Raw genomic sequence first — 10,598 nt, forward strand, 5'->3', positions numbered from 1 at the left:
CTGGCAACTGCCTGTATGGAGTTTGCACATTCTCTCCGTGTCTGCGTGGGTTTCCTCTGGGTGCTCCAGTTTCCTCCCACTGACCAAAGATGTGCAGGCTAGGTGGGTTGGCCATGCTAAATTGTCGATAGTGCTCAGCTATATGCAGGATAAGTGGATTAGCCATGGGAAATGCAGGATTACAGGGATAGTGTAGGGGGATGGGTCTGGGTGGGATGCTTTTCGGACGGTCAGCATGGACCTGTTGTCCTGCTTCCACACTGTGTAGGGATTCTGTGATCACTTCCCATCAGTGTGAATTGAAGCCTTCCATGTCTCTTCAGCGCTGGCCTCAGACTGTGCCTGAGTGGATATCTTCACACTGGGTACCACAAATCTCTCACTTGCGGATATTAACCCTTTCAAACTCATGACCCATTCTGGGCAGAGCTGACTGCGTAGTCGGGAAGCGGGCTGTCTCAGAAGTGCTAGAGACGTGATGTGACCGGCCGGAGGTGGGTGTATTCGGGCAGGGGCATTGCTGCTGGTGTGTGTACTTGGCCAGCAGTGATGGTGTGACCATAACATGGGGTGTGGTTGTGCTGGTGGTGGTGGTGGGGGGTGGGGAGGGCTCATAGAGGAGGAGATTACTGAGGTGAGTGGGCAAGGACATCGAGAGATTTGAAACAAAGGGCAAGGATATAAAAATTAACATCAGGCAAAGTCTGAACTTGTTGCAAGTTGAAGGTAAATTTAAAAATAATTCCAGTGTAACAAGATGGCCTTCAGTCCTGTCTGTGATTAATTGAAGGAGAAACAATACAAATGTTTCCATGTACCAGGTGTATACAAGAAGAAAAACAGTGTCTGCTGTTCTGGAATTTTTACCATTTAAACCCAGTACACAGGCCACATTTTGTTGGAGAAAAATAAACTGTCCTTGCTTTCTCTTAACAGATACTTTACTAAACTGTGATCAGATTATAACTGCTTGGTGATTGACTATTTCCTCCAGATCCAAGGACAGATAATCGACCATGTGCATTATTTATAGGAAAAAGAAACATCTCAATATGAAAATCTGACCTTACACTGTAATCCAATGTAACTAAAATGTTTCAGAAATAATGGGAACTGCAGATGCAGGCTCTCTGATGAAGGGTCTAGGCCTGAAACGTCAGCTTTTGTGCTCCTGAGATGTGGCTTGGCCTGCTGTGTTCATCCAGCCTCACACTTTGTTAACTAAAATGTTTCCGCTGTAGAGACTTGTAAGCAACGTGGTCGTACAGCACCATCTGGTGGATGACGCTGTTTTACGATGTACAATATAGGGTGGGCTGATTTTCCTCTCCTGCTCTGCCTGGTTACAAGTCAGACAGAAGGTATCCCTGGAATGGGACACTCGAACCAACCTGGGCCTTGTTAGAGATTCACCCATCAGCCCAGAGAGATTTTTCTGTCAGCCTCAAAGATAAAAGATCACTCTTTTTGTTTTGGGTCTTCCATGGCCCTGCTTTCAAACGCTCATTTTTGATTGGAGCAGAATGTCAAGCATCCTGTTAATTCAGTGCCCCCACTCATGGTCTTCTCCCCAGACCTTGCTTCTTTTGCCCTGATATTATTGTCCTGACATTGTCAGCTATGTATTCAACTGTCTGTACCCTATGTCTTAGAGCTCCCTCCCCAAAACTGTTCCCCTCTCTGCCTCTTGTGCAGATTAAGATCTACCCCTTTGGCCAGAGGTTTGATAACCTGCTCTAATGACTACTCCTTTAACTCTGTGTCACCTTTTGCCTGGTTGTACTCCAATAAAGTGCCTTGGGACATTTTACTAGGTTAATGAACTCATTAAAATGCAAGTTGTTGCCTTTCTATACTGGAACAGTTCTGGTATTATCTAGGATAACTTAATAACAGAGAGACTGAAAACCTGGTGAAATTTGATCTAATTAGAGGGCTAACAAGGGTTTGTAAGGGGCAGGTCATGTCTAACAAACGTAATTAAATTTTTGAGGAAATAACTGAAATCATAGACAGGACAATGTTATTGGATGTAAACAAATACGTACATCCAGAAGCCACATAATAAATTTCTACATAAAAGACTATTAGCTGAAATTAAAATTCGTGTAACTGGGTGCTAGAAGACCAATTTGTTTAATTCGAAGAAAATGAATTGTGATTTTCTGAAATGATCCATGTGATAGTTTCCAGTATTCACTTTAGTTATGTTAAGCATGATGGTGGGCCACAACTGGTTGTACATTAAGCAGTGTATGACGTTTTAGAGACAATATATTTTTTCAAGTGGCATGTTAAAATCGTGGCAAATGGATTATGCAGGTAAGTGTGAATTCTTCATCAATTCTGGATCGGAAGAGGACACTTTACAAAAATGGTGAAAAGCTAGGGGATGTTCAAGGAAGTTTCAGGTGAATCTACATGGATCAATCAAGCCACCGTAGTCTTACCAGACAGGAGGGCTGCTCTGTCATTAGAGAGCGCCAACTGATGGTGGTTTAACCTGAGAGTCATCACACCTCAGGCATGGGGAGAGGTTGACAAGGAGAATCCTTCATGGTAACCTCAGCCAGTGAGGGAATTGAACTCACTCTGTTGGCTTTGCAAACCGACCATCCCGCCAACTGAGCTAAGCTGACCCCCGTGTATGAAGCAGCAGTCAAGCCCGGTTAGTAAAATGTTAGTGTTTAACATCAGAGGGTTGTAATATAAAGGGGAGGCTGTTTCACTGCAGCTTTGGAAAGTTGTGGTTTGACCGCATCTGGAATATTGTAAACTCTTTTGGGTGGTAAACCCTAAAGTACACATAGACTTTGGAAGGTGTGCAGTGCAGAATGTTGTGGACAGTCTTGGATTAGATTGTGGGGACACCCGACAAGTTAGGTTTGTCTTCCTCACATTATAGAAGTTAAGAGGTGAATTGATCGACAATTTTAGACTTTTGAATGGAACATATAGGGTAAATGGAGAGGAACTTTTTTCCATTGATGGTGGAACCTTAAGGGAATACATCCTTAAAATTCATAGAACCATAGAATTCCAGTAACATGGAAGCATGTCATTCAGCCTGTCCAGTCCACACTGACTTCCCGAAGGGCATTCCACCCGGACCCACCCCTCCTACCCATGGCTAACCCATCTAACCTGCACATCCCTGGACGCTATGGGCAATTTAGCATGGCCAATCCAGCTAACCCGCATATTTTTGGACTTTTTGGGGAAGGTGGAACCCCTGGAGGAAACCTGCACAGACGCTCCACACGGATGTCACCTGAGGCTGGGATTGAGCCCTGGTCCCTGGTGCTATGAGGCAGCAGATCTAACCACTGTGCTACCCTAACATCAAGCTAATCAGGTTCGACAATGCTTTGTGAAGAAACTGTGTTGGAACAGTGGGACTTCTTCCAACAGAAGTTAGTGGCTGCTCACGGTCAATTAATAATTTGAAATCTGAGATCAGATTAACAGTTTGTTTTTTAAGTCAGGAGTGTTGAAGAATGTTGGGCCAAAATAGTGTTAAAACACGGCTCAGCTATTTTCACATTGAACGACAGAGTAGGGTGAAGGGGCTGGTTTACTGCCATGTTCTTGGGTTCTGGACTTTTCAATGCTCCAATGTGTTTTCTGAAACCCTTCCAAAATAGTACCCCACAAGTTACTTCTGGAAAGAAAAGTTGGCTTTGAAGTTCCAGAAGATGTTTTATGACCAGCATGAGGACGTTTTTCCTCCACGGAATCACCAGAGAAGGAGGCCACTCAGCTTGTTTAATATCCCTGCTGGCTCTGTGTAAATTGGACTCAGCCAGGCCCACTCCAGTACCCTTTCCCCAGAGCCTTGCATGATTCCCCTGCAGGTGAAAATCCAATTCCTTTTGGAAAGCCAGAATTAAATCTGCCTCCACTACACTCCCAGGCAGGGGATTCCAGATCTTAGACATTCCCTGTGTTTAAAGTTAATCTGCAGAATGATCAGTGTCTTTGTGATGCGCAACACTGCTATCTCACAGGGATTGTTGTTTATTCCTGTAAGACAGCTTGATGGGTGTTTTATTCACTTAAGGAGGTGGTGGTCTCAGGGCAGAAATCAGAGCTGCCTATAAACTACCCACAGCACTTTGAAAGAGCTTCCCTTATTGTATAAATAGCTGTAAAGGAAGAGTTCAGCATTCCAGCAAGTGCGGTGATCCTCGCTCTCCTGCTGCTTCAGCACATTTCTCTGACAGTGACCCATTCACTTCAAACTGTGTCAGTTCACCTTCACTGCCATTATTGCAGTGTGCATGTGTTCCAGAGCATTGCAAACCCATAACCAAAAAAAAGTTTTACGTTAAATTGAGATATGGCTCGAATTCGTTTTCTAAAACAGAACAACTTCCTGCGTGGAATCTGAGCTGATTCACATACTGATTTTAATTTAAAGAACATTTTAAATTCATCTGCAATGAAATGTTCTTTCAGTGTGTTTTGTTTTAATTACTCAGCAGCTTTTGGTCTGTAATGCAGTTTACTTTTTTATTATTTTCCTTGGCTTCTTTTCTCGAAGGCACTGACGTTTGGTCTGGGTGGATGAGGTCGTGTGTAATCTGAGCCTTTGGAAGAGTCTTGTTGCAGCTAGACTTAATCCTGACTTCCTCAGACTCCCCCTCGATCTGTTGCATTGATGGGGATCAGTATTGGGTACCCTGTTAGATTCCTGCACTCCTCTTACCCAGTGTGAGCTGGTGCTTCCCTTAGCTCAGTAATGTTTCACAGTCTCAGGAGTGATGAGACCTGTTGTAACACCTTGCTGCTTTCCTGCCTGTGGCTAATTCTGAGCTGCAATGCGAGTTATATCTGAGAAATATTTCTGAAGCAATAAAACAAAATCGCAGAATGGATCATGTTATCGATGCCTGCTTTCCACTGTTACTATGAGTAGTGTGGTGGTCAGTGTGGTCTCAATCATTTGAGTCATTCATAGGACCAAGGATTTTAATGTTGTCTGCCTTTCTGTCGCCTTTTCAGGGTAAAGAAGAGTTTGAGAAAACGCAGAAGGAATTATTGGAGAAGGAGAATATCATACGGCAAGGGAAAGCTCAGCTGGAGCAGCAGCAGGTGAGGTGGCCAGTGGGATTTGGTACTGAGGCTGTTTGCACATTATGAAGATGTTCAAGCCTGTACAGATATCGAGAGCAACTTTCCAGACAATCCTCTGGGTTGGGCTATCTGCTCAGTGACACCAGGAAAGGGTTGGAAATCAGGGACCCTCCAATCAGGCTAAAGCAGGACTAGGTTTTACAGTCATGACTTCTTAGCCCTTGCATACTCAGTGTAGAATTGTTGGATCAAACTACATTTGTTCCTCAATTGGTTCAAGAGCCGGTGTTTTAATCATCCATTCTTGGGATGAGGGTAATCTCAAAGAGAGCTCCGAAAGTAACTAGGTGTTCCTCTCTAGGTTAATAATCAGACTGTGCCTCTGTTTATTAAAAAAAAACACTTGAGGAGAAAAAAAATCTTAGTGGATTAATTATCCTTACTGGATTCAGATGTGGTAATGATGTGGCAGTATTGGTTGGGCTCAAGTAATTAGAAATTAGTTATTATTTGCAATTAGCTTCACAAAAAGCAAATTAACAAGGTTAGTTTGTAAAAACAATAGTGTAAAACTTCCACTGTTTGACCTAGGCTGATGTGAATGGTTGCTGCAGGAGGTGAGGGGCTCTGTGCAGTGGGTGAGGGCTCTCTGGGGAGTATGGGGCTTTGCAATGGCTCTGCGCTTACCCACTGCTTCGGGCATTGGTGCAGAAGGTATTGGTGCGACATTGGTAAAAATTACCTTGGAAAAGGAGGGACAGAGTATCCCAGTTCTTATTAATGTGCAGTAAATTTTGTTGGTTTTCCTGAATTTACGTATCTTCATGAGACTCTAGTTTTGGATTTTTGTGCATAAAGAGAGTTAACCTGGAAAAGAGCATGACTTAGCCAGGCCTGCAATACCATACCCCAGTGCGAGCTGGTGCTTCCCTAAGCTCAGGTAATGTTTCACCCGGTCTCAGAGCATATTTCCTGAATTTGTTCCTCTGGTACAGGGCCTTGCCCAGCAGGACCGAACATCCTGAAAGTCACGATAGCAAGTACGGCACATTCTGGAATCAGGGTCAATACAGTGTGGAGCTGGAGGAACACTGAGGAGCAGGAAAGTCAACATTTTGGTTTAACACCCGTCATCAGGACTGGGGAGGAGTAAGGGAGCTTGGAAATAAATGGGGCTGGGGCTGGGGGTAGGTAGGTGGGATGGAGATGGGTGGATGCAGGGAGGGGTATGAAGATTGGTCAGTGGGAAGGGTGAGTTGGATAGCTGGGACAGTAAATGGACAGGTTGTGTCAGGTCAAGGAGGCGGGGATGAGGGGGAGGGTTGGACATGGAATGAGGCGGGGGGGGTGGTGGGGAGATTGTTGAAATGTATGTTGAGGCTCCTAAGGTGGAATATGAGGTGTTGCTCCTCCAGTTTGCGGGTGGTGTCATTGTGACACTGGAGGAAGCCCAGGATGGACATGCCACCCAGGGAGGGGGAGTTAAAGTGGATGGCGACCAGAAGGTGTTGTGGATTATAGTGTACAGAGACCTAGTGCAGATTCGGTGACTGATTTGCGGAACATCTGCACTGTGTACACTATAATTAACGCCAGTTTCCAGTTGCTAACCACTTTAATTTCCCCTCTCACTCCCTGGGTTACATATCCATCCTGGGCCTCCTCCAGTGTCACAAGAAGCCACCTGCAAACTGGAGGAGCAGCACCTCGGGAGCTTGCAGCCCAGTGCCCTAAACATAGATTTTGAAACTGGCGAGTTCTCCCCACCCCTGGCCTCATCCCATGTCCAACCCTCCCTCTCATCCCTGCCTCTTTGATACAACTTGTCCATCTTCTTTCGCACCTATCTGCCCCACCCTTCCCACTGACCAAACTCCACTGCCCCTCCCTGCATCCACCTGTCACCATACCATCTACCTTCCCCAGGCCCCATCCCTTCTCCTTTTTATTTATATCTGAGCTCCCTTCCTCCTCCCCAGTCCTGATGAAGGGTCCCGACCCAAAGCTTCGACTTTCCTACTCCTCTAATGCTGCCTGGCCTGCTGTGTTGATCCTGAAAGTGGATATGAGATTCCCATGATTTCCCACCTAGTCTAAGGAAGGATTGCTGACACTCGCTTATTTGAACTCTGCAGGTTAAACAGTTTGAGCGTCTTGAACAGGAAGTAACGAGACCTATTGAGAACGACCTCTCAAACTGGACCCCGCTGCACCAATACGGACAGGTTAAGAGTAAACTGAGTCCCTCAGACAAGCAGCTGCTATCGTTTTACTCGGAACAGTGTGAGTTGAACATTACCACGTTAATCAATGCCATCGATGCCTTCTTCACATCCATCAAAACCAATCAACCTCCAAAAATCTTTGTGGCTCACAGCAAGTTTGTCATTCTCAGTGCCCACAAGTTGGTGTTCATCGGGGATACACTGTCTCGCCAGGCTAAATCGCAAGAGGTACGCAATAAGGTTACACACTACAGCAACCTCCTTTGTGAGATGCTAAAACACATTGTTATCACAACCAAGACAGCAGCCTTGCAATATCCATCTGTGTCCGCTGCGAAGGAAATGACAGATCGAGTCAATGAGCTGACTCACTGTACACACCAGTTCAAGATGATGCTAGGACAGTTAGCCGCAATGTAAGGATGCGAATAGAACGTACATTTTAAGACTGAGAGAATTGACAGCTGTAAATGGACTATTGTAAATATTAACCTATGAGAAGACCATACAGGGAAAAATACTTTTTCTTTCAGTTAGATTGTGACATTTCTTATTAATCGGAAAGGTATTTAAATTTGAAACAATGTAGTAGTTCCTTTTTGTTTTTCTTTTCAAAGTTCTTTTCAACATTGTATTCTATAATATGAAATGGAAGTAATTATTTCCATTGCTGATTTCAGATCATGGACGTATGGATTCTATTTTAAAACTTCATTAAAAATGAGTGGAGAAGTATTGGAGCATTAAAAATAGATGGAGAGCAATTTTCTACTGTGACAATTAACTAAAGTCACTTTTTCATTGTCATGGGGGTGTTTTAATTGATGAAATGTCTCTGCTGATTGAAGAGTTCTAGTTCTGTATAACACATCATTAATGATCTCTCAATGAAGAGTCAGAGGATGAGGAGCTAACAGGTGCAGCAGATGGCGAGGTTATCCCTATGAGTTTCATTAAAGTTTAAAGAAAGTAAACGGTCTTAGTGTTTTCCAGTTGTTCTGGATCATACCTCACTTGGGCACTATGCTTTCCATTGCATTTCAATATTTTCCATTTGTGCAAGCTGACGGCAGAAAATGCAAATGAATTGGTGCCTTGAAATTATTAAAAGCTTCTGCTGGTGAACAGAGCTAAAGTCATTTGTAGCTTCTATTCACAGTGAAATCTCATGGTGTAGGGAAGCAAAAAAAACTGACTTTCAATGAGATTTTAGTGACCTATTTAAGTTTGTGGTTTTCTTTATATGGAGGTGTACAAAAAATCGTGCTTAACATTTGCTATAATTACATTTGCCAAAATAATGTGTTGAACAGACCAAGTTGGGTTTCAGCTGAAACAATGACTGGAAAAGTATGAAAACTTCCATTTGAACCTTTATAACCAAAGACTGCCTGGGGGCATCAGTCTCAACCAGTGTTGTTGGAGCTGTAATATAACATCAACTCGCTTCCGAGCTGACAGCCTTTTGATCAGTCAATGACTGGACTCCATAATCCAATACATTCAATAGTTAGTATCCCTGTTACATTGCATAAGAATTGCTGACAATGGCAACTATTCGGATATAACCTCCTTCAATGAATTTTGCTGGATCATTCACTAAGCTTGAGTTATCCGATTTGCATGTGGCAACACCTTACACACTCCAGGTTTTGTTTTTATATGTAGAAAATTTTATGTATGTTCGAAATTTAAATGGATGATTTTTGATGTAATTGGAGGGTTATAACCCTGTAAGAAATGTATCTTTGTATATGTCTGCACATTATATGAATATAAGCAACTGTGTTTGACAAATCTTGGTCAAAGACTCTTAATCTCGCTTCTGTGAAAACCTAGAATTCTGTAGCCAGTTTCTCCTCTGAGAATCGTCGGGTGCTCTGAATATGATGAGTGTTTTGTGCTGCAATGCAAAACATTGCCTGGACTGAAGAAAACAATGTAAGATTCTAAAACCTCTGAGCACAACTGCTCCCCTGCAATAACTACTATGTTTCCAACATGTGGTGTCTCTCAATACTGCCCACTGGCACCACGGTTGACACAGCGCTGCTTCAGTAAGTTAATCAGTTAGAAGTTAAATGTATATGTTAAAAGTAATCCAAATGATGGGCAAAGAATTGCAATGTACAAGGGGTTAAAAGTGATCTTGATATTCATCATTGGAGCTTTTGCAGTCATGCTAGAAACCCCTGCCCTCCCCGATTAGTCTAAAAATTATTTTGTATTCTATCCTTTTATTTTGTTTCTGGTCTTAACATTATGGTGAAAGACTACTGTAAATGTGATGTATTCTTTACAATGCGTAATGGTTCATATCTATAAGAGTTTTTATTTCTCTTGCACGGTGGTCGGTTTATGGTGGCTGTTGACTTTTGTATTATATTCAACTGGATTTATTTTTAATTATTAAACAGGCTTAAGAACCATGAAAATGAGTTGCGTGTTTGTGGCCGTAGCAGTCAAAGCTGTTTGAAGAACAAAAGTTTTATAATTGTCCTCATGGGATTGCCATTAAATTTGGGATCTGTTTGAATTTCAGGTCTTGGCCGTTTTGTGTTTGGTGGTGCCTCAGATTCTGTCCTTTAGCATCAAAGTTAAGATCATCCAAGGCCTGGAATTTCAGCTTCCCGATCACAAACCTGGGAATGTTTCCAGAAAGAGGGGAACTTGGTGCAAGGAGGAATGTAGGCCCTCACCAGCTCTCACAGCTATTGGCATTTGTAAGGCTGCTCCTAATCAGTTTTTGATCAATGGTGACCAAGAGCGATGGTGGTGTTAGATGCCAACCGGATGTCATTATGTATCGGAAGCCCATCATAAGAAAATTTAATGAGTTATTTTGAAATGCAGTCAGCCTAATGAAGTAGGCCTTGAGCTTCAAGCTGCAGTATGACTGTGTTGTAACCACACATCAGATGAAGAGGAGTCTGAATGAAATCTTGTCTGACAGTTAATGTCCAGTTCTTGCTAATTTGGGCAATGGATTAAGGCTTTGCTTTTCATTAATGAGCCTTGTTTTTAAATACAGGTTCACCACCACATGGGCAGCAGCAGCACCGGGGTCCCGGGTTTGATTCCATCCTCAGGCGACTGTCTGTGTGGGGTTTTGCACGTTCTCTGTGTGTGTGTGTGTCTGTGTGTGTGTGTGTGTCTGTGTGTGTGTGTGTTTTCTGCCGGTACGCCGGTTTCCTTCCAAAGTCAAAACGTAGGCTTGGTGGGTTGGCCATGGGAATTGCAGGGTTACAGAGTTGGGGTCACTGATTTCAGGAGACATGTGTTAATACTCTGCTTGAA

At 43.3% G+C, this 10,598-nt stretch overlaps 1 protein-coding gene across 2 annotated transcripts in view; it reads left to right on the forward strand.

The window, feature by feature from the left end:
* bcar1 (BCAR1 scaffold protein, Cas family member) overlaps nt 1-9,736 on the forward strand; it is a 234,180-nt gene extending 224,444 nt beyond the window's left edge. For both annotated transcript variants that reach the window (XM_048546683.2, XM_048546684.2), the window contains exons 6-7: nt 5,005-5,094; nt 7,212-9,736. In XM_048546683.2, the coding sequence (XP_048402640.2) occupies nt 5,005-5,094; nt 7,212-7,721 (600 nt within the window). In that variant the 3' untranslated portion in view covers nt 7,722-9,736. The remainder of the gene's footprint in view (nt 1-5,004; nt 5,095-7,211) is intronic.
* Nucleotides 9,737-10,598: the final 862 nt, after the last annotated feature.

This window comes from Stegostoma tigrinum, chromosome 16 (assembly GCF_030684315.1).
Source record: "Stegostoma tigrinum isolate sSteTig4 chromosome 16, sSteTig4.hap1, whole genome shotgun sequence".
In the NCBI taxonomy this organism is placed as follows: Eukaryota; Metazoa; Chordata; class Chondrichthyes; order Orectolobiformes; family Stegostomatidae; genus Stegostoma; species Stegostoma tigrinum.